Here is a 16,846-nt window from a genome sequence, read left to right as displayed (position 1 = left end):
AGTAGACGAGGGGCGCGGCTTGCGCCTAAACGTCGAGCGAGAGCGACCGCGAACATGGAGGCGAGACGGAGGGTTGGTGCAGACGCTGGTCGGGACCGCCCACCGCGAGCCACGGGGGCTCGACTTCAAATCCGGCTCGACCACTCCCGGCCTCCGCATTCCTAACCTGCGCCCATCCTGCATAGTATGAGCCTCTGAGACTTCCTCAGGTAGCCCGGTTTTCTGGTGTCTACTCGACTTCCAGCCGTAGGATGTCGTTCACCTCGCTATGGAGGGGCCTTGGAGGGCGTTCCCTACCTGCAGCGATCTCAAGACCACCGTGCACACGAGCACTTCACCAGCGGAGTGTGTCGAAGGTTCTCTCCAGACTACCCACGAAATCCATCTTCGGAACAGGCAGTCGACCATTGGGTGGTCTACTGCGACAGCCAAGTCTATGGGCGCAAGGGAGGCACATTACGCTCGGTGCGAGAACCGGTCGTCCCCGCGTCTTCGACCCGCGGTTCTTCTCCAGCAATGCTGCCTCTGTGCCCAAGCTCCGGTGCTCTCTCCTCCCCCGGTCGCAGGCTGGCTCATCTTCTCCTCGGTTCTCGTCTTTGCTGTCATCGTCGTGGGCGGTGTGACCCGCCTCACCGAGTCCGGTCTGAGCATCACGGAATGGCGGCCCATCACCGGTGTTCTACCCCCTCTCTCACAAGCAGAATGGGAAGTCGAATTCACCAAGTACAAGGCAACTCCGGAGTTCAAGTTGTACGTAGATCCGTAACTTTGCAGCTGCAGCGCTCGTTTGACGAAAGCAGGCTGAACCACTCGATCACGCTTGACGAGTTTAAGAACATCTTCTACATGGAATGGGGACACCGCATCCTCGGCCGTTCATCGGAATCGCCTTCGTCGTTCCCCTCACCTACTTCACCCTCCGCAATCGCCTGACTGCCACGCTCCCGAAGCAGCTCTTCGGCATGGCGATACTACTCGGCGCGCAAGGTGCGCTCGGGTGGTACATGGTCAAGTCCGGGCTGGAGGACTCGCTCATGGACACTCCCGGTGCCGTCCCGCGCGTGTCGCAGTACAGGCTCGCGGCGCACCTCGGGACGGCGTTCGTGCTGTATGCGGGATGTTAGGCACGGGCATGGCGGCGCTGTATGATTGGCGGTATGCGACGCGCGGCGTGTGGGCGGGTTTGAAGGGCGAGGCGGCGCACTGGACAATATCCTGCAGAACTCGCACGTGAAGCGGTTCGCCCGGTGTTCGAAGCTGCTCACTGGGTTGGTCTTCCTCACGGCGCTCTCAGGTAAGCGGTGTATTGAGTAGTAGGAGTGGTGGTTGATCAATATGACAGGGGCTTTTGTGCGGGGCTGGACGCTGGTCTTCTCTACAACGAGTTCCCGCTCATGGGCGGACGCATCGCGCCTCCGGCGGACGAGCTGTTCTCAACGGCATACGCCAAGAGCCCCGACGGCTCAGACTTATGGTGGCGTAACATCTTCGAGAATCCCACTACCGTGCAATTCAACCACAGATGCTTGGTGAGCATGCACGACGTACTGAACGCACTTGTTTAGTGTTCACGATTCATCCAGGCGATCACGACCTACACTGCAACCACGGCCCTGTACGCCCTGAGCCGGAGCTCGGCGTACAAGGCTATCCTCCCGCCGCTCGTCAAGCGCATGATGGTGTCGGCCTTCGCGATGGCGAACGTTCAGGTCCTGCTCGGCATTAGTACTCTACTCTACCTCGTTCCGGTGCCCTTAGCTGCTGCGCACCAAGCAGGGAGCGTGCTGCTCCTAACGACGATGGTCCAGTTGCTGGTGTCGTTGAGGAAACCGGGTGCAGCGGCGCGTGCGTGGAGGCAGGCATTGTTCGCAGCGAAGGGCGCGAAAGGCGCGAAAGCGCCATAGGGTCATACTCACAGGTTTACCGGGTAGATCGTCGTATTTATTCGTCAGCGGCACCTCGCGTCGTAGTGTACTCATCACACCCTCAAAACATTCGAAAACATTGCATTCAGTCCGGAAACGATACAAGCACACATCGCGCCACGATCCCGCTACATACCATCCACCGGCACTCACGCTCATTCGCCCATCTGCACATCCTCGTCCACCGCAGCCCCATGTGTCGGGTCTTCCTCTTGACCCTCTACGCCCGTCTGTGCTGCAGCGGCAGGCTCCTCCGGCGCGCGCTTCGGCTGCATCGAGCTAAGGTAGACTTGGATGGGCTCGCCCTCGAGGATGCGGAAGGAGCCCTCCGGCGGCACGTCCTTCTCGTGCGCGCCTGCATGCCCGACGATGCCGATGGTCGTGTTGTTGATTGTCAGCTCTTTGTCTTGTTGCAGCGTCTCGCGGAGCGCGTGCAGGCCGTGTCGGATGAGCTCTTCGAGGTTGCCTATAGACAGCGCAGCGTGAGCGATTGAACGTTAGAGTAGAGGGCGCGCGCACAGTCCACGAAGCTCTCGTAGTGCTTCTCGAGGTATGTCTTCGCGCTCTGGCTGCGCGCGCCGATCGACATGGCGTAGTACTCATACGAGTTGCCGGACGGTGAGAATTCGTAGAGGTGCGGGCCGTTTTTGTCCTGGCCGATGACGAGGAAGCCGACTCCGTACGGTCGGCGCCCGTACTCTTGTGTGTTTACTTGCGCCTCTGATCACGACATTTGTGAAGTCAGCCGATAGGAGGGCAGAGTGTGAGGGGTATACGCACTGTCGGCGATTGAAGATACGAGACGGTTGACGGGGACTGGGCGGTTGAACTGCATGCGTGAGCCCATTGCTTGTTGGCGCATGAAGTTACTGCACCAAGACCTCAGTATACTCGCAGCGATCGTGCGGCAAGCAAGACATACCTAAGTACACGGGCATCCGACGTGAGTCCTGCGATCGCAATGCCGACATGATCATCTATTCGATACATCTTCTGCTGGTACGAAGCGAGCTCGCCCAACGATCGCTGCGAGGTCCCTTACTTCAGGACGTTCACCCCAGAGTTCAAAGACAGTATCATACCTTCAGAGCCAAGAGATGCTATGTGTCTTCGATCGCAGCCCAACCACCGCAGAACCCTGCTTCACGGCTTCGGACGCATATTCGACCTGGTGAAGGCGGCCTTGCGGGGAGAAGACGACGTTGTCGGAGTCGTATGTGTTACGAAACTGCAGAGCAGTAAATCTAATGATATGCGAGTAATGAACGTGTAGAGGCTTACCATGGCGCGTGTATGAGGTCAAGTGCAGAGTAACTTAGCGAGACTGAGTGGACGGGCAGGCGGACTGACGCGTCGCGAGAAGCACGAGGACGACGCGTAACGGATTGCCATTTCGGGAGGCGCGTACTGACCGCAGACCGGCGCCAAGACCGGTACCATGCATATATGTACACTCAAGTCGCATTCGATATTTAAGCCCACCTCCTGCGTACAACTGCTGTCGAAGAGAAACCTAACAAGGCAAGGGCGAAGGTAGTATGAATCGCATTGCGCTGCTATTGTAGCATTACAACATCGTGTTTATGGATAGATGACTGAGGCCGTGATATGGCTATCTGATCTGCAGGCATCTTGAGGACACGCCTGTCGAGTACACCATACCCATACGATGTGTATTCCATTCACTAGTGGTAAGATACACCTACGATCATTCTCCCTGAGCTGCAACTCGACCTCATAGATACCATTCGCTGCAGGGCTGTAAGGAGCGAGCGTCAGATATTCGCATTGCGAGGTAGGATCCTTGACGCTATGGCTAGTCGTTCGTCCGCTCACTTATTAGGGCTCTATGAGTCAGACAACAGGATAAAACTCACACAGCGTCCAGGTGACTCAGTGCAGCGTCGAATGAGGTCGGGTCAGACGTGCCGGAGGACATCTTGTACACTGCCACAAGCTACCTTGCGATTTCTCGTTCGCACTCTTTAGCTTGGGAAACCTCTTCCGGCTTGCTAGTCGCCACTGCCACTTTTACCGCGCCACCGTCTGGCATCTTGATGTGACATCTGGTGGTTATGGTGAGCACCGGTCATTTGCGAAGTACTAAGACACAGAACTTACAGCGGCACGCCAGGTCATGATGGTCTTATCGTCTACCACGAATCTGACATCCAGTGCGTCCATTTCCTTCACTGTCACTGTCTTCGGGTCCTTGCCACAAAGCTGTATGAGTTTGAGGGCTTCTTCCGACGGCTTGTGTACGATGCAGAGATCAACATGGAAGAAGAGTTGGTCGGAGTAATACCACGCCGCCTGGGCAATAAAAGCACAGTATGCGTCCGACTGTCTCTGAATCCCTGGCCTGTATCTTTGGCGGTATCGCAGTATCTCTGGATAAAAGAGAAGTTTTGCCCTTTTATGTCTGAATACGGGGAGCGGAACATCGTCGTTGCGAGGTCCAACGGGTCCACGCCCGTTCCTGAGCCTGATTCGCTCGAGGCCTCGCTCGCACCTCTCTGTCGCGTGAGCAGCGCGCGAAGGTCGTCGTGCACACGCGATCTCCGCCCTTCCACCATCGCGCCCATGTGTTTCCGCAAAGCAATAAAGGTGTCTCGGTTGACCTCTACACCCTCAGGCGCGCACATTATTTCACGGACCTCCGGCATGAGCGCGATGTCTGTGTGGCTCAACTCGTCGGCCTGTGCCTCGGGACACTCCACGAGCTCTTCTAGCGCACTATACAGAGCAGTGGAACGTCCATGCAGCCTTTCCGTGAAATCGAGCTCAGGGAACGCGTCGCGGATGTTCTGCACTATCTGAACCATCTCCCCACGCATATTGTTCCAGACTGGATGGGCACGTCGCTATAAGCATTCATAGAGCACGCATGACACAAGTGTGGATGACCCACCGCGATCGGTGAGCTTTTTGGGCACCCAGACCTGCTCATGTGCGACTAATGCTCTGTAATGATGGCGTTCGAGAAACGAAAGCTCGGGGCCCCAACCAAGTGCGTGCAGCCGAGAGACGATTCTGAGATGCACAGGCGATTAGGTCGTCGATGGTGCGACATCAAAACACGCTTACTCTGCAAAGCGTTCCCTCGAAAGCGCATCGTCGCGCGATTCAACTTCTCTCTTGGCCCAATTAGCACAGATAGACGCATGCTAGATAGTGCGCAGATCAGACACATTATACGGGATCCAATACACGTCTTCAAACCCGGTAGCTTACCTTCGCTATCGCCCGCACTTGCAAGATCTGCGTACCAATGAACATGGCCAGCTTCTCGTGGTCATTACATTTCGATAACTTCTCCCAGGTCTCAATGAGCTCGTCCAGCTGAGACTTCAGATATACAGCGACGTCGTCTTTGGCTACGCAAACCTGAGGATAACGGTCATTAATCAGGCACGGTGAAAACACTCTGAGCACACTTTGTTGAACATGTTGGTTGGAATTTCTTTGTATATGACCCATTTGTCCCCAAACACTGACGTATGCCCTGACGGGACCTTTAAAGTCCTGTGTGCATGATGACGGGAGTAGATGAGCACACATTATACAGTATCGTCAGACGTCACTGACATCGTGTCTTGGCAAGATTCGCAGAAGCGTGCGTAGAACTCCCAGAGGGGTTCCGCTGAGTTGCCTGTTCCACATGCCTGGATAGGGACCATCTCGATGAACGCAAACTGCCATGGCATGCCAATGCCCACATACCGTGCAAGAGGTCGAGAAGAGCAAAGCGAACCAAGCAGGCTCGATTAGCTGTTCCGGGCACGGTGGTAGGTCTTCTGAATTCTTCAGTGACTCTTTCCAGATACATACGGAGCTCTTTCTCATCAGGAAGGCGTGAAGTGCTTTCGAGGACCACGAGAGACCCAGCAAGTCTCGCGGGTGGAGATGTCGCACAATCTGACATATCGAGTGATTTCTTGAACAACCGATCCATCAGGAAATTTGCTCACCTCATGAATGATGTCAGTGGGCATGTTCAGCATATCTTTGAGGCCGCCCCGCCCGCGTCCGTGGGTAGCTCTACCGCCAACATTACCAAGTGCCCCCGAATCTGCCAGTGTGTCACCCGTAGTTAAGCCGTCCTTCACGCGCGTCTAAGGAACTGACCGATCGTTTGACTTTCTTCGGTGGCATGCTAACTAGCTGCTGTGACAGGTTTAGGACAAGAAATACGATGCAAGTACAAGCGTGACGGTGGACGACGAGAGGTACGCGTAGAACCGAACCAGTTCAGCCACCCCAGTACTTGAGTTCACGGTCACGCCGAATGCACATGATACTACACGGCTGTGGCTGATTCCGCTGAAAAGGTGTTGCAGGCAACTCAGTAGTAAATGGTACATATTGTTTCCGGCCTTGGTACGCCGTATCTGAAAGCACGAAAGCCGTTGGCATGCATACGACAAATTGTTGTATTGACGAATAAGTATTGAGGGAGTCACTGAGTTAAGCTCCGAGTCCGCGATGGTCTACCGTCACTGTCACATCATCTCCCTTCAACGTCCGGCATTCGCAATATCAACGTTCTTCCTCGTCAATGGGGTCATCTAGAGTGCTCATCTTGATCTCAAAAAATCCATTGGCGGCCGCAGTATCGGGGTGTAGGAAAGCCTGCAGACGCTCGTCATATAGGCTGGCAACCTCCATGTCATGCCTAACCATTTGGAATCCCACTGAGTCCTCTTTGAAACCGTGACACATGAGAAGAATACTCACGTCCCTTGGAGATGGTCCCAGGCACCGTCTTTATCCCATCCCCAGTAATTTTTTGGTTTGTTGCACGCTATGCAGAACCACCAGGACTTATCCAATTGTATCAGTCGCTCGTGCTTCTTGGCCTTGTCAACCTCGTCGGAGGTTGCTATTCGCCAGTCGCAAGTGCCTACATGATCATCTACATAGTACATCTGTAGTAGGCCATAATTGTCAGGGTTGAGTATTTCCAGGAGATTCGTTGAACAAACGCACGGCGGCGCGCCATGTCATGACCGCTTCGTTATCGCGCACGAGTCTTAGATCCAGCGCGTCCATTTCCTTCGCCGTTGCCATCTTCGGGTCCTTGCCGAATAGCTTGATCAGCTCATGGGCCTGCGCTGAGGTGTCTTCTGTGAAGAGACGGTCCATGTGGAATCCATGCGGGCCCACTATATGCCAGATGAAGTTGCTGTACACTACATTTCTTTCGTCATTTGGCCAGTCCGTCTCCCAATGCAGACATTCGTGCCACAAGACACCAGGGTAGTACAGCTTTGAATTGCCGCATTCGCACAATGGAATCGCGTTGTCGCAAGCTCCAGTATGCGCAATTCCTGTGGCTGTGATCTGTTGACCATAAACAACCGCCTGATAAGTTTCTTGTCCACTCGAGCCTTCCATCGTTCGACCATATCCCCAAATTGTGCTGGCAACGCGGCGAACCTAGCCGTGATGTCCTTTGAGTCGACCGCACACATGATCTCGCGGACTTCCGGCATGCGCGCGATGTCTCCGAAGTCCAAGCGGTAAGGCCGTACCTCCGGGCGCAGCTTGAGAGTGTTCACAGCGCTCTTCATGACATCCGAGCGTGAGTTGAGTCTATCTTCCAACTCGCGTGCGAGACGTCGTTCCATGACGTCTCGAATGCATCTGACCACTTTCCATTCCGAAGTTCGCCACGCTGGAAAAGTATAGGATAACATCAGGATCTGGCAAGGTCGGGCGGCGGAGCGAGTGCGTACCGCGATCTGTGAGCTTCTCAGGCACACGGACCTCCTTAAGGTCGCACAGTGGCGCGTAGTTATCCTTTTGAATTATATCGAGTTCGAAGCCCCAGCCGAGTTGTCGCAACCTGGCGACGACACTTCCATACAAAATTACTGGACCGCTCAAAACCAGTATGGGCCGCGGGTTCACTTACTCTTGGAGGCGCTCTTTCCGGAGCTCGATGCGCTCTGCTTCTGCCCACTTCTCACAGAGAGGTACGTGCTTTGTTCCCAAAAGCCTTGCGTAAGTTTTGTCGTAGAAGCATGGACACAGGTTGATCTACTAGTACCTTTGCAATTTTTCGCACGTGCATGATTCGTCTGCCAATAAACGTCGTCATCTTGTCTTCGTCGTCCTCTTTGACTACCTTATCCCAAGCATCAAGTAGATCTTCCACCTCCGACTTTAGGTGGGCTTCGCCTTCGCGAATGTGACGCAGGGAGAAGCGCGTACTGACACGCCCCTGTGGATTGCATCCATGAGCAATAATGAGGGACGATCGTGGCGCTTTACATTCACTCTGGAAACCCACCGAATTGAACATACTGATTGGAATGTCCGTGCTGATGTGTCGCTTGTCAGACAGTTGCTCGTCATGACGTGGGTCCCCAATCAGCCTAGTAATATGAGCAGACGAATTGATCAACACGCATTGCATGATTGTAGTCACGCAACCGCGAGGTATTAGTGGCTAGCTGACCTCGTTTCGCTGCACTCCTGGCAGAAGCGCACGTAGAACCTCCAATGCCATTCCGTGAAAACCTCAACGCCACAGCCCTGGCAGTTCAGTGGTGAGAAGTCAGCTGAATATATCAACGATATATCGCCGCTTACTGTGCAGTACGGCGAATACAGGAGAGCGGCCCACGCGGGCTCAGTGAGCTGCTCGGGACAAGGGGGTACACCTTGCACATTCTTCAAGGATTCTTTCCAGATGTACGCGGAGCTCTTCTTCGTCATGAAGTCATGAAATGATTTCGATGCCCAAGAGAGGCTCAGCAAATCTCGCGGGTGGAGACGTCGCATGATCTGGTACGCACATCAAGCTTCATCAGTGTGTATCATTACGTGAGGAAATACTAGCCTACCTCGAAGATAACATCCGTAGGCATTTCGAACATGTCCTGTAGGACAGCATGTCCAGTTTCACACAGTACAGCATGACACTTGCCATCGCTTCCACGTTGCTGCCAGCGTACTTCGGAGTCCATGCTCGCAGCTCGGTTTTCTTTTACCAGTGAGTCGGAGCCGGAGAGCTCAGCATATGGTTCCATTTTCTCAATGGACAGACTTCAAGAAAGCACCGTGCAATGCGGAGGACTCTCAATCGATGAAGAAGCAAAGCAGGCACCTGGCAGGTGGCACGTTGAGAAGCACTTGAAAGCGCAAACCGCGAGTCCGACCGCCACGCGGTCACGTGGCAATTGCATAACGCGACCATGACGCGGCGGTGGCGGCACGTATGTAGGAGTGCCATAATCTTAATCGAGGAGCGATGCATGCAGTACTGTCTCCTTGTGTTTTGATCATGCTTACCTTTACTTGCCGTTGCGCAGGTCATCATGATGTTTTTGCTGTGGTTGTTCGGCGGAACAAGCTTACTTCGCACAGTCTTGGTGTTACAAGTACTGACTAGATCGCGTTGAAGATATATCTGTTATGCTTCTCGAGCCGGGAGCATCAGGCGTACGGTTGCACGCTCTGAGATGACTATCTGCGCCAGAGCCTGTGGGTTGGCACTCTGAGACAACTGTGCCCTGGTTGTGCGCTCGTCCACCGGAGCCCCAGCGATAGTCGACGCCGAGCATCTTGAGGTCGCCACCAGCCGTGCTGGTCAGTAGCTCGCATGGCAACGTAGAATAACGTGATATTCTGCAGCATCGTGGCAATGACGGGAAGGCATTCTTCGGTATACGTGTCTAGCAGGGAGGGAGAGGCGAGGCCTTTCTCGACAAGTGTAAGCTTCCATGCCAGGTTGAACTGGACAAGTGATCAGAATGGCCCGGTGTGGAAGTCTACATGTGATCACGATACTTACGGAATCTTGAGCGCTGGAGTTCAGGCCCTGATCAATGAGTTAGCTCGAGTTGAATCGATGAGCTACGTGTGTGCTCGACTTACCTGGCCGCCAGCAGGACTATGGATGTGTGCCGCGTCTATACACTTCGTCAGTCGCATTGTTATTCGCAGCAGCAGCTGTCGGACTCACCGCCTGCGACAAAGACTCTACCTGCGCCAAACGTGTCTACCATGCGGATGTTCGGCCTATATAAATGTATGATTGATCATCAGCTCGCTCGAACGGCCGCAACTTAGATGCGACTGACCTAAATGACGAGACCGCTTCCACTTGCCCGAATACAAGGTCTTGTCGCTCGATCCGCTTGAGTATGGCGTGAATCAGTGCGTCTCTGTCCGCTACCAGCTTCTCGACGTCCGTCTCCCCTGTGAGGCCGATGGTAAAGTAGCCAGGCTTCTCAGTCGGTGTCATGAGCAGGCTATGCCATAATGTCAGATTGCTGTGCGTGCTCGCTAGCACATGACAACCTACTACCCGCTACCTGGTAAGCCTACCCACTGGTGTATATGCTGTCAAGGATTGTCATCAAGCGTCGTCAATACCAACGTAAGAGCATGCGCGGAACACGACCTGGTACCTACCTCTGCGTCCAGTCCCTGCACTTCAACCAGGCCAATCACGGTTTGCTCCTCATAGCGAGTATCTCCAAGGAATGACAGACCGAGTTGCTTGCGAACAGTGCCTGACCCAGAGTCGAACACGTCAATACAAGCCATATCTGCAGAGCTCTGGGTCTTTACCTCGGGCGCCGTCGGACCCTACAAGCCAATGACATACGACAGTCTCGGTCTTATCAAGCTCTCCCTCCTTCGTGGCAAGCAATGCTACGACCCGGTCGGAGTGTTGTTCAAAACTACGAAGCTCGGTGCCATACTCCACAGTGCCTCCGAGGCGCTCAATGTGTGAACGGAGGATCGCCTCTGTATTGTCCTGGCCCAATAGCTTTGCATTGGGCTTGCATATCTTCCAATGTCAGTATACGAATCACATGCCATGCATTGACCTCACATAGGGGCAGGCAGGCGTAGGCTCTTCTATGGCTGCTAACGTCGAGATCTTGAGCGTCTCCACGCCGCCTGGCAACTTGTATTGGCACATCGGTAGGACAGGCAGCACTTGAACGAGCACATCGTCAAGAACACCTAGGAAGTGGAATAGCTCCAGCGTGCGTGGTTACACGATTCCTTATGAGTATGCATCGACACCCACCGTCCACGGGATGCTCACCTGCAAGCCAAAGCCTCGGTGGCCAGGACGGCGGTTGGGATCTCGGTCGATGATGCGAACTTGAATGCCATTCTGAAGGAGGGTCAGTCCCAAAACAAGCCCAGTGGGCCCGGCACCAGCCTGCGTAGCATTGAAATTGATCAGCGTGGAATGTGGACAATTCAATCAAAGCTCTACCTACGATGAGAACGGGGGTTGGCGAGGTGACCATTGAGTCGTCACCTTCATTGTCAGTTGGTGTGATCGAGGCGCTGTAAGTCATCTATATATCACCCAGAGCCGTCAACACACGAGCCGGCGCATGTGTTTGATCGTTGATTTTGTTGACGGCGCCTCTAGTCTCAGTTCCATCCGGTAGACTAAGCATTGACAGCCTGAGGTGTCAGCGAAGACCGGAGAACCTGAACACAACGTTTGTGTTGCTGCGGTAAGTCGCCATCGAGTCGAATGTCGAGGCAACATCACGGAAGGCCCGGAGGTGTACGTATCCCTCTGAGCCGCACCCCGTATCATGCTGTGAGTCGTCCCTGTGCGCAAACTGCGGGCGTAGGTGACAGGGTGCGTCATTCATTTGTGGTGATGACTTGGGAGGGCTCACGACATTACATAGGCGAGTTACCAAGAGTATGTACGCCTCGCGATGTTCTCGAATGACAGGAGATACCTGCACAACCACTCGCTTAGCTCGGACCCCGGTGTCGGAGAGAAGGCGTTGCGGTGGTCACCACTTGTCGGAGAGAAGGCGTGCGTGGCGACGACAACCCACACCACACGCGTACTCGTCCTAGATGCAGGGAGGTCGGATGGTCGAGATGGACGAGGCTCGGTGGAGGACGACGGTGGATGTCTATAGCACGTAGTTAGGCCGCCGAGACTCAATGAAACACTTACAAATGTCGAACGCGACTTGACGTGATTCTACTCGTCTTGCGACTCGACTTGCTTTGCACCCGCGACCGCAGTTGTCGCGTCTAAGTGCCGAGGTCGGGACAGCGAGGCGAGAGAGAGAGCGAGAAGTGGGGATCTGATTCGATAGACGGGCAGCTCAGCCCAGTACTTAATACACGCGAGAGATTCTAGAAGCATGCAAGAGCGAGAGAGATGCAAAGGTAGAAGACTGCGAGGGAGAGACGCGGCGAGCTTGCAATGGTTCGAAAGGAAAGAGACGCGCAAGCGCATGACAGATCGGGAAGGAATGATACCTAATAAGGAAAGTACCGTACAGCAGGCATATGGACACCCTCCTGGGCGACGGACGTCCGTTGAGTCCCCTTCCGGCGTTGTACAACGATCCCTTGTCTCGGTACGAGGTTGGCAGCACGCACGCGGTGCTATTTGCTAATCGCGACCTGGTCCCCCAGCAGGTGCGGCACTCGTCGTCGCGGCGCTCGTCTCGTCCTACTAGCGGGTCCGCGTCGCGGCCTTCCGGTTCGTCGCAGGCGCGCCGGTAGAGTCGAGCGTACAGTAGGGAATTGTAACGAAAAAGAAAGAGCAGCGCGTGGGACGGGTTTCCCTTCCACACCGGACCACCCGGCCGATCTGAATGAGTTGACGGCATGCGTCTCAGCGACCTTCACATGGACAGATTGCTGACGAGGAGACTGTTTCGGAACTGTCAATGTTTGCTGCGTGATCGTGTATCACGTACGATTAGCGCGTCGCAGCTAGGTTCAATACGATTCGGCATACAGCCCTTTACCAGTCTTTACCAGTCAAGGTCGCATTCGTACGGCCGCAGCGCGCACCATAGAGGCTGCAGTGGTATCGAACGCACACCGCGCTGCTGCAATCGAAATGACACGTCGTGCAGGCGCGGCAGTGCGGCCGTGCCGTTGCCACCACCCCCGCTCCAGAACACTTCAGCGGAGGCGGCAGCGCGGGGCCAGATGATCGGGTCGAGATTGTCAGGCCCCGACCGCTCAGTCCAAAGCAGCTGCTGACCTGGAAAATGAAAGAGCGTTGGAAATGTCACTACCCGGACGGGTGCAGAAGACTCACCACCCATGATTTGGGAGTACTGGTCAGACGTGAGGTTGGCGAGAGGATCGAATGTATAGGCATACTGCCAGGCCTTGAAAGGATCGCAGCCGTTGCTGAACAGGCGAGGTGGATTAGTGCTTGCTTCGGACGGTTGCTAAACGACACTCACCCAAACGGGTCACCACCGACCCACTCGCCAGCGCCGCAGTCCTAGACAGCGGGATGAGTCAAGGGATACACGGTGCTATGTCCGCATAACTTGCCAGATAGAAGTAGTTGGACGCTGCGTGGATGACCTTGAAGCCCTGGTCTGCCACCGCCTTGACATCGTCCGAAGAAATCCAAACCCTACGAAGATGTGTTCAACTTCGTGTTATGCCTTCGCTCATTGCATACTGACAAATCAACGTGTCGGTCGACAGCGACAGGTTGTAGTCGAGCACCATCTCTGCAGCGATACCAACGTCAGTGTCGCGCTCACTACTCGAAAACTCCAATCCATACCTTCCCATACGGCGGGTGTCTTCCCAGCGGCAGCAAGGGCGCCATGCGTCCCATGAACGTAGTCCGTCAGCGCCTCGTTGAACGTCCGCCCCGTGCTGTTCAGGTCATACTGTGTCTCTTCGTCCATGTCGTAGCAGTACGTCTGGATCTCGTCGCCGCCCGTGCTGATCATCGACGACGGGAACATCTGCGCGACCGCCGTGAACAGCCCCGCACTCCAGTTCGCGACCGTCGCGTTGGCGAACCGGAGCTGGCCGGCGGGTGGCTCTGAATGGGTGTTCTGTGAGGGTGACTGTGCAGCGGATGAACGAAGTTTCCGTACCACCGGCGTTCGATGCCCATGGACGAGCTAGGTAGCATGCCACGAAGTCCGGGTGAGATTCCCCTACGATGGAAGTATGCCCTGGGGTATCAATTTCGACCATGACATCGATGCCTCGCTGGACGAGAATCGTATCGTGGATTCTACTCTTCCTGATCACATACAGAGACCCACCGCGCCTGCATACGAGACGATGTATTCCACATCGCTCGGACTGTAGATCATCTGTGGCGAGTAAGCGCCGTACTCGGAAAGCTCCATGTAGCCCGGGATCTGCAGAGGGAAGCTCTGGCTGTCGGAGATGTGCCAATGAAATTCGTTGATCTGCGTAAAAGCTGGAGCACTCGAACGTACTCACCAAAATGAAAGTGGCACTGACCTTGACCAAACTCATCGCATCTAGTGTCCTCAGTATGCCTGATACCGGGAAACTATGGCAGTAAGGTATGCGAGTGATACCTCAGTATAGCGAATAGGACGAACTAGTCGCGCGCCGTATCCAGCATGAGGCCACGGTACGGCTGCGATAGTCAGTATCACTACTGTGCATGCCCACGCAGTCAAGACGGCGAGCGCGTACGTAGGCAGGCGCGTCCTCGATCTGGACAGGCGTGTTCACCGCGTATACAATGTCTTCGTATTCATACCACAGTTGTTCAAAGGTCGTCAGACCTCTGAGAAGTCCGAGAGTAGATGTCGCTGTGATTGAAGCAGCGCTACCGTTGGACGGGACGGTCAGCGTGTACGCCTCATCTCTGGCCTCCAGAGGCTTCTGAGCCTCGACGGTGACCGATGCGACTTCGGACCCAGGTTCGAGAGACAGCGTCAGGGTAGACAAGTACGCTGCCGTTTCGAACGCGCTGACATCGCCTGCGCCGCGACCCACGACGAGTCTTCCCAAGTTGTCCGTGAAGAGATGGGTTCGCGTCCGGAAGATCGCGTCGTATAGATCCTGGGGCGGTTCAGCGATGCCAGAGGAGAGTACGACATCGAAGTTCTCGGACAGACGGAGGGCAGTCGTGCCCTCTGTGAGGTTTCGAGGCAACGGCCAAAGAGCGCTGACCTGGGCAGCCACCGAGAGGACAGACAGCAGCGAGATCTTCATCTGATCGACTCGTACACCTCGACCGTGACTCCTGCGCTCGAGTCGCATCCCTCTTTATACACCGTCTGCCAGCTAGATCCACCGTACAGTGCCGTTATCGAGACCACATGCCCCGCTTCTGCTGAAGATAACCCGTGAATTGTTCTCTCGTGGTCTCGAAATACATCGACACGAGTTTTGTGCCGCGCAAGTGCCGCGAGTTCATTCAAGACATTCGCCTGGAAGTTCTTTCCCGGAGGCCCGCACCATGATTGACCTCGTCGTAGAAGAACAACTGGATGAGCTCGACCCCCTCCGGCACCTTCGCGACGACCCCGACCTCGACTCTGACCGCGCAGGCATCGTGCCGGCCCAACCGCCGTCCATCCTCGGCCAGACCATCGGGCTCGTGTTCGCCGGCCCATCTGCAGGGGAGGTCAACGGTGGTGATGTCGCGATTACGCTTTTGGTGGACGCGTCCCCGGGCTGCGGCGGGATCGCTTGGCCCGCAGGAGAGGTATGATTTATGCGGGTCTCTGAAGGTTCACGGGCTGAAGTAGATTGCGGGATAGGTGCTCTCGCGGTACATCGCGCGCAGGGGCTCGCTCGAAGGTCGGACTGTGCTAGAACTCGGAAGCGGGACAGGTCTTGTAGGGCTCGTCGCGGGGAAGATGGGTGCAAAGGTGTGGATCACGGACCAGGCGTGCGTCTCATCTATCCTTGCCAACTCTGCGTATTCGCACCTGGAATGGCTGATCTAACCGATCTTGTGCAGACCGCTTCTTCCCATCATGCAACGCAATGTAGCCACGAATGACCTCTCCTCGCGTGTGCATGTCGCCGAGCTGGATTGGTCTGTCATCCCCTTTACTTAATATCTCTCCTGTTCCGGATCGTGCCTTCTGCACATCACACAGTTCTACTCTACATGTGTGCTAACGCTACTCATAGGGCAGGGGCTCACCGCTCCCACAGGACATCCCCCGCCCCTCTCTAATCCTCGCCGCTGACTGTGTCTACTTTGAGCCTGCATTCCCGCTGCTCGTGCAAACTCTCGCCGAGCTCGTCCCGCGTGGCTCTCTGGCCGATCTCAGCGACCATATAGAGGTGCTATTCTGCTACAAGAAGCGGCGAAAGGTATGCAAGAAATTTTCAGGCTCGTGTCCGCTGAAGGAGACACATTGATGTAGGCCGATAAACGGTTCTTCACGCTGCTGAAGAGAGAGTTTACATGGACTGAGGTACGTGTTCGTTGGGCGGCCCTCGCTGTGGCTAGTGCTGAGAAGGAACACCCTTGCCTTGCAACTCTGTAGGTGACGGATGACCCGGACCGGAAAGTATACGCTCGCGAAGCAATCTCGCTCCTGCGGCTCGCGCGGAAATGCTGAACGACGTCGTCACGAACCTGGCAGTGTGCAGTATACGGTGGGTCTGCTGTTGCGAGGCACTCGGAAGGGCGTTTGAACTTTGAGTTCGCCAGAGGCGGAACGTCGAATGGGAAGTGAAGGGGCATACATATACGTGTACGATACGCGGTATTTACTGACACAGGAATATAGACTACAGTGTGGCCGAGGATACTAAGGACACGCACACGGGCCGTTGATGCGCTGTTTGACGATGATGCTTTAGGTTTTGCGACTGGCTGCATATGACGAAGCGACTGCCTGAAAACGCGAAGGTAGTTGAGGCCATAGTGAGTAGAGTGGCGGTCGTTCGCCACACGCCGAGTGTAGCTTGGGACAATATCTCACAGCTGCGCCAGTGCTGGCAATCGCACGCGGAAGAAAGTGCCTTCAGGACCTTGCTCGAAGCTACTACATTTACGGCGTGAGTCAATACATTCGTGATGTCATGGTAGTGCGATTTGTTTGATTGTTACATAAGGAATACATTGCTCTGGCGGGCGAGAGGGTAATACAAGGGTTCGGATTGCATCGTAGTCAATTCCGCGTGCTATC

The 16,846-nt window shown here is 55.1% G+C and overlaps 8 protein-coding genes across 8 annotated transcripts; 2 read left to right on the top strand and 6 right to left on the bottom strand.

The window, feature by feature from the left end:
- Positions 1-157: 157 nt before the first annotated feature.
- On the top strand, positions 158-1,980 carry B0H18DRAFT_1077973 (cytochrome oxidase assembly protein-domain-containing protein). Its single transcript, XM_048031254.1, has 7 exons — positions 158-465; positions 537-750; positions 801-874; positions 988-1,103; positions 1,222-1,301; positions 1,343-1,529; positions 1,584-1,980. The coding sequence occupies exons 1-7, from the start codon at positions 252-254 to the stop codon at positions 1,902-1,904; spliced, it is 1,206 nt and encodes a 401-aa protein (XP_047884317.1). The 5' UTR covers positions 158-251; the 3' UTR covers positions 1,905-1,980.
- A 33-nt stretch (positions 1,981-2,013) lies between these two features.
- B0H18DRAFT_1077971 (20S proteasome subunit) lies at positions 2,014-3,287 on the bottom strand. Its single transcript, XM_048031253.1, has 6 exons — positions 3,207-3,287; positions 3,052-3,153; positions 2,848-2,951; positions 2,706-2,794; positions 2,445-2,645; positions 2,014-2,391 (listed from the first exon to the last, which is right to left on the bottom strand). The coding sequence occupies exons 1-6, from the start codon at positions 3,207-3,209 to the stop codon at positions 2,081-2,083; spliced, it is 810 nt and encodes a 269-aa protein (XP_047884316.1). The 5' UTR covers positions 3,210-3,287; the 3' UTR covers positions 2,014-2,080.
- Positions 3,288-3,631: 344 nt separating this feature from the next.
- On the bottom strand, positions 3,632-6,154 carry B0H18DRAFT_1077967 (uncharacterized protein; the record flags this gene model as incomplete). The annotated part of the gene is made up of 13 exons (XM_048031252.1): positions 6,054-6,154; positions 5,897-6,028; positions 5,649-5,843; positions 5,514-5,590; positions 5,363-5,450; positions 5,160-5,312; positions 5,013-5,092; positions 4,837-4,958; positions 4,356-4,773; positions 4,047-4,293; positions 3,961-3,991; positions 3,887-3,926; positions 3,632-3,741 (listed from the first exon to the last, which is right to left on the bottom strand). Coding segments are annotated over exons 1-13 (1,720 nt in total), but the record flags the coding sequence as incomplete, so codon positions are not given.
- A 593-nt stretch (positions 6,155-6,747) lies between these two features.
- B0H18DRAFT_1077963 (uncharacterized protein) lies at positions 6,748-7,733 on the bottom strand (the record flags this gene model as incomplete). The annotated part of the gene is made up of 4 exons (XM_048031251.1): positions 7,664-7,733; positions 7,277-7,602; positions 6,915-7,193; positions 6,748-6,853 (listed from the first exon to the last, which is right to left on the bottom strand). Coding segments are annotated over exons 2-3 (558 nt in total), but the record flags the coding sequence as incomplete, so codon positions are not given.
- Positions 7,734-8,372: 639 nt separating this feature from the next.
- B0H18DRAFT_898352 (uncharacterized protein) lies at positions 8,373-8,723 on the bottom strand (the record flags this gene model as incomplete). Its single annotated transcript, XM_048041430.1, has 1 exon — positions 8,373-8,723. A coding segment is annotated over one exon (351 nt), but the record flags the coding sequence as incomplete, so codon positions are not given.
- A 606-nt stretch (positions 8,724-9,329) lies between these two features.
- B0H18DRAFT_1077957 (FAD binding domain-containing protein) lies at positions 9,330-11,176 on the bottom strand. The gene is made up of 10 exons (XM_048031250.1): positions 10,996-11,176; positions 10,777-10,941; positions 10,509-10,722; positions 10,350-10,450; positions 10,240-10,277; positions 10,016-10,186; positions 9,898-9,953; positions 9,810-9,844; positions 9,727-9,753; positions 9,330-9,668 (listed from the first exon to the last, which is right to left on the bottom strand). The coding sequence occupies exons 2-10, from the start codon at positions 10,864-10,866 to the stop codon at positions 9,399-9,401; spliced, it is 1,002 nt and encodes a 333-aa protein (XP_047884312.1). The 5' UTR covers positions 10,867-10,941; positions 10,996-11,176; the 3' UTR covers positions 9,330-9,398.
- A 1,524-nt stretch (positions 11,177-12,700) lies between these two features.
- B0H18DRAFT_1090649 (N-acetylhexosaminidase) lies at positions 12,701-14,906 on the bottom strand (the record flags this gene model as incomplete). Its single annotated transcript, XM_048032270.1, has 11 exons — positions 12,701-12,936; positions 12,994-13,088; positions 13,145-13,185; positions 13,239-13,323; positions 13,372-13,423; positions 13,480-13,746; positions 13,802-13,919; positions 13,976-14,125; positions 14,181-14,232; positions 14,285-14,322; positions 14,382-14,906. The coding sequence occupies 11 exons, from the start codon at positions 14,904-14,906 to the stop codon at positions 12,701-12,703; spliced, it is 1,659 nt and encodes a 552-aa protein (XP_047884311.1).
- On the top strand, positions 14,869-16,498 carry B0H18DRAFT_923861 (putative methyltransferase-domain-containing protein). The gene is made up of 6 exons (XM_048041609.1): positions 14,869-15,402; positions 15,458-15,588; positions 15,661-15,742; positions 15,837-16,022; positions 16,076-16,136; positions 16,197-16,498. Exons 1-6 carry the CDS (start codon positions 15,154-15,156, stop codon positions 16,271-16,273), a joined length of 786 nt encoding a protein of 261 aa, XP_047884310.1. The 5' UTR covers positions 14,869-15,153; the 3' UTR covers positions 16,274-16,498.
- Positions 16,499-16,846: the final 348 nt, after the last annotated feature.

The sequence above is a fragment of the Fomitopsis serialis genome, assembly GCF_022376445.1.
Source record: "Fomitopsis serialis strain Sig1Antser10 chromosome Unknown B0H18scaffold_683, whole genome shotgun sequence".
Taxonomy (NCBI): Eukaryota; Fungi; Basidiomycota; class Agaricomycetes; order Polyporales; family Fomitopsidaceae; genus Fomitopsis; species Fomitopsis serialis.
Note: the sequence above shows the minus strand (reverse complement) of the source record. Positions and strands in the feature narration are given on the sequence as shown.

Bases quoted from the DNA above. Each gene is read 5' to 3' on its own strand.
- B0H18DRAFT_1077973 (XM_048031254.1), top strand. From the start codon at position 252: ATGTCGTTCACCTCGCTATGGAGGGGCCTTGGAGGGCGTTCCCTACCT. The intron at 466-536 runs GTGCGAGAACCG...TCTGTGCCCAAG, and splicing joins AGGGAGGCACATTACGCTCG to CTCCGGTGCTCTCTCCTCCC. The intron at 751-800 runs GTACGTAGATCC...TGACGAAAGCAG, and splicing joins GCAACTCCGGAGTTCAAGTT to GCTGAACCACTCGATCACGC.
- B0H18DRAFT_1077971 (XM_048031253.1), bottom strand. The intron at 2,795-2,847 runs GTATGTCTTGCT...GTCTTGGTGCAG, and splicing joins TCGGATGCCCGTGTACTTAG to TAACTTCATGCGCCAACAAG. The intron at 2,646-2,705 runs GTGCGTATACCC...TGTCGTGATCAG, and splicing joins CGTATCTTCAATCGCCGACA to AGGCGCAAGTAAACACACAA.
- B0H18DRAFT_1077957 (XM_048031250.1), bottom strand. From the start codon at position 10,866: ATGTGCCAATACAAGTTGCCAGGCGGCGTGGAGACGCTCAAGATCTCG. The intron at 10,451-10,508 runs GTAAAGACCCAG...ACTCTGGGTCAG, and splicing joins AGGGTCCGACGGCGCCCGAG to GCACTGTTCGCAAGCAACTC. The intron at 9,845-9,897 runs GTGAGTCCGACA...CGAAGTGTATAG, and splicing joins TAGAGTCTTTGTCGCAGGCG to ACGCGGCACACATCCATAGT.
- B0H18DRAFT_923861 (XM_048041609.1), top strand. From the start codon at position 15,154: ATGATTGACCTCGTCGTAGAAGAACAACTGGATGAGCTCGACCCCCTC. The intron at 15,589-15,660 runs GTGCGTCTCATC...GATCTTGTGCAG, and splicing joins GTGTGGATCACGGACCAGGC to ACCGCTTCTTCCCATCATGC. The intron at 15,743-15,836 runs GTCATCCCCTTT...CGCTACTCATAG, and splicing joins TCGCCGAGCTGGATTGGTCT to GGCAGGGGCTCACCGCTCCC.